The sequence below is a fragment of the Aplysia californica genome, unplaced genomic scaffold, assembly GCF_000002075.1.
Source record: "Aplysia californica isolate F4 #8 unplaced genomic scaffold, AplCal3.0 scaffold01395, whole genome shotgun sequence".
In the NCBI taxonomy this organism is placed as follows: domain Eukaryota; kingdom Metazoa; phylum Mollusca; class Gastropoda; order Aplysiida; family Aplysiidae; genus Aplysia; species Aplysia californica.
In genome coordinates this window covers 51699-55736 of record NW_004798665.1, presented here as the reverse complement: position 1 = coordinate 55736, position 4038 = coordinate 51699, and the positions used below count along the sequence as shown (strand labels likewise).

At 40.5% G+C, this 4038-nt stretch overlaps 1 protein-coding gene across 1 annotated transcript in view; it reads left to right on the top strand.

Annotated features, from left to right (window-relative positions):
- LOC101863715 overlaps positions 1-3369 on the top strand; it is a gene marked incomplete at its 5' end in the record, with an annotated part of 10006 nt that extends 6637 nt beyond the window's left edge. Inside the window, 1 exon segment of the mRNA XM_005112756.3 lies at positions 304-3369. Within this exon segment, the coding sequence (XP_005112813.1) occupies positions 304-1682 (1379 nt within the window). The 3' untranslated portion in view covers positions 1683-3369.
- Positions 3370-4038: the final 669 nt, after the last annotated feature.

The window sequence follows — 4038 nt, the reverse complement described above, 5'->3', positions numbered from 1 at the left end:
CAACACCCTCTTCCCCACTCACACCCACCCCTCAACACCCTCTTCCCCACTCACACCCACCCCTCAACACCCTCTTCCCCACTCACACCCACCCCTCAACACCCTCTTCCCCACTCACACCCACCCCTCAACACCCTCTTCCCCACTCACATCCATCCCCAACACCTTTCGGGAACACTCTTCCTAAACATCTTTCCTCTTTTCCTTTATTTAATACCCATCCTCAACACCCACCCCTCAACATCCTTTCCTTTTCCTTTCAATTGTATTTATTGATTGTGTTATTGTGTTCCCCACCCACAGGTCCGTGCTGTGAGATGGACATTTACTTGAAAGCAGATGACAATCTGAATTTCAAAAGGTGCCAGAAAAACCCAGGACACTCATCCTTTATTCCTCTCCATGAACTGAAGCCAGAGCACCTCCCAGAGAAGGCGAGACGTCCAGATGTCCTGAGATATATCAAACATGTCGCATGCCGCACGGTAAGACTGGTTGTGGGCTACACGTCAAAACACCGGTCGGCCGATATGAGCTATCCGTCTTTGCAGGGGACAAATGCACCTCGTGTTGGAAGCGGCTTCGTTAGAGAACTTGGTATGAATTTGAAGGGACGAGCCGCAACAGAGATCCCCCATGCCGACTTCTTTGAGCTGGAAGAAGATGAATTTTATGTTGATACTGCTGCCCATGTTGTCTTCAATGAAGAGGAAGCTAAACACACCACAGTGGATCTATTTTTTGATAATGACTCGGATAGTTCCACGGTTATTCAAGCAAAAGGGGTTAAGATGGATTCCGTTTCAGAAGACTTTGATCAAGTAATCTTTATTGCTCGGCTCAATAAAAAGGATCTGGATACGGCTTATGAGAAACTTATGGAGGTGTCACCTAGCCCGATTCCGTTTATTCCCAACTTTGCCTTTTGTGTGTCACACCCTCACGGTGTAGCCAAAAGAGTCAGTTTTGGAGAGCCAGAAGACATAAAAAGCCATGATGTTGATTCTGAAGAGCTGCGCCAGAACAGGTGGAAATATATCTGCTATTTAAAGGCAAGACATGGAATTGAGGAGGGGAAGACTTATTTCGTTATATTGTATTCTCTTGCGTTAACTCGAGTGTCCAAAAAAATGTCTAGTGCAGTATATTTGGAAAATTCAAGATTCCCTATTAAACGTCTCGTTGACAAAGGTCTGTTGATATGTCCTAGTGATGACGAGATTCGCATCATCTCAAAGTGTATTAAAGTAAACGATAACACTTTGGATAAGATTCGTCAAGACAGGGAGTACGTGTGTGGACAGGACGGTATGGAATCTACTTCGTCACAACCACCAGAGGGCAGCACAAGTGATAAGAGCTCTTTTGACTTCAGGGTGTTTGAATTGATGTTAAAAGCATTAAGAAAAGAACATTCTCAGACTTGGCTGCAGAACTTGTTTCGTGAATCTACTGGTAACAGCCAATCATTTGAACAGCTGTTTCCTGAAGATGATGACCATCCCACTGGTACTGTCAGTTATCGAGTTCCAACCTGTCCTGGGAGTTCCGGGGCCAATGTCCACTCCATGATAGTGAAGGACGGGGATGAACTCACGTTCAGTTCGCCCCATTCTCAAGGCCCAAAAGGCAAACCAGGTATAGGCAAAAATGGCTATGCTTTCTGTGACACTTTAAGTTAAAGGGATGAGCTCATGCAGGAGTGCAACATATTCGTACAGATAGAGAGACAGACACACACCAACAGAGAGAGAGAGAGAGAGAGAGAGAGAACCCGAGATGGTGAAATGATGCTGTTCATATATTTCATGTCCCAGGATCAGGTGAGAGCATGCTGTTATTAATTTCCATACTGCTGTGTGTGTGTGTGTGTATGTGTGTGTATGTGTGCATATTTGTGTAATATGTATGTATGTGTGCAGTTTAATTTTTCTACATTGTTTGACATGTTTAAATTTCTTTCCAGAGAGAGATTTTTAGATTACGCGTGGTGTTGAATGAAAGTCTGCTAAATTATTTTTGTATAAAACTTTCATGTATGTTCTCTTTAATCTTCTTCCCCATCCCTCTCATTTTTATTTCATTTACTCAGTGCATCCATGTTGACAATCCGAGTGCCTTTTTTTCTGTCTGCTGTAAATTTAGTGAAGTGCAATGCTTGATTATCAAAAATAAATTATGAACACCAAATCAAGGGGAGACAACCAATGATATATTGCTGGTGAGTTTTAGGTCAAAGAGTTGCCCCCTTTGTCTTACCTGGTGTGTAGATTGATCAAAAAACACTTTTGATTGGTCTGTGACTGTGATAGATCCGGCGTGTGGTGACGTCATGGACTCAGTTTTTAGTGGGCTCTACTGAAGCAGACGAGACCCGGTGTAACACACTCAGAAACTACCATGCAGTAAAGACTACCATAGTGGTTTTGGCGTAAGCTTTCATGCTTCTTCTTCCTTCTTCTTCTGGCTGGCCTCCGTTAGGATTAGGAGGGCGGCAGTCTGCCGCAGGCAGACAGGTAAGCGGCAACCTCTTGTGGCCTCGTCCAGAGTACATTCGGGCCCGGTCTCAACTCATTGTAAGTTTTCATGCCGTAACCACTACCGTACGTAGTGATTTTTGCACATGCTGTAAACACTACCCTAGCGACTTTGGCGTACGCTGAGAACACTATCTCTATGCTAAAAACACTACCGCTTGGACACCAGATTGACTACCCACGCCAAAAACACTATCATCATTCTTCGTCAATAAACACTACTGCGGTTGTTTTCGTGGTTTAGACATTATACTCAAAACACTATCCCAGTATTTTTAAGACCAGTAGATCTACCTTGGGCTATTATAACTAAGAGATGGCACCTGAAATGAGGGTTTAGCTTCAAATTTTTGTTTTATCCTTTAGTTTAGCCACTATTGTGTCATTTTCCCAAGTATTATGCCTCAAATAGAATATATTTCTTCTAAAATGCTTTTGAAAGGTAGGGATTGACTACTTCTGAGAACAAATTTTGAATTAAAATTGCATTTTCCTCGAAATCATATTTTCCTGTACATATTTTGCTAGAGTCAGAAGTTTAAGAATGGATTTAAATTTAAATGAAACTTGGCAGGGATGTGGTCCAAATAAAGCTAAGCAAGATATCACATGCTTTTTGAATATATATCTTATTTCTACCTAATGTTATTGATGTTTGTAAGTAAAAAAAATAGATCTAGAATTTAGATCTAAGGCTTTTAGAATTTTTCAATGACTTATTTTTGAAAATATTTTTTTCTAAAAAAATATATGTCTAGATCTTTAAGATACATGTAACTGAAAAAGCTTATGATGTCTTGACTTTTTTTAGATTAAAAAAACATACCAAAAATGGTTCATTTTCCTTTATGGCCACCGTTACCATGGCAACTGCAAGATTCATCCACAAAATAGATGATTTCAAATTACTCACAATACGATCCTTAATAATATGAGTGGTTTTTGAAGTCTCTATGGTAGTGAATTCGGCGTGAGAAGCCGAAAATAGTGGGGTTTGTTTGATTGTATAATAATAAAAATATTGCTTAAGAATATTACATACATCTGGTGGTTGATCTAGATCTTGTGTTTTTTGAGGGACAGTATAGTTTATTTAGCTTGATCATTGATCGGAATAGATCTAGTTGGTTTTTTTTTAGCATAGATCTACTTGAATAGTAATTCTTTCTTGAAAGAGGGTGAACTCATTGATATATATCTAGATCTAGCCTGAAATTGTGATTTTGACGTGAAGGCCTTTGCTATAAACACAAACGATAGTGGATTTTGCGTGATGGTAGTGAATGTACTTTACGTACATCTGATGGTAGTGTTTTTTGCGGGACAGTAGTTTATTCAGCGTGAAGGTCTGTGCTATAAACGCTACTACTAGTGCTTTCAGCGTTGCCAACATGACTATGGTAGCGTTTCTTGCATAGAGTGATTTTGGCTCAAGGATAGTGTCTTTGGCGTAGCTGGAAATGGTGTTTTTGGCGTGAAGGTCTGTGCTATAAACACTACT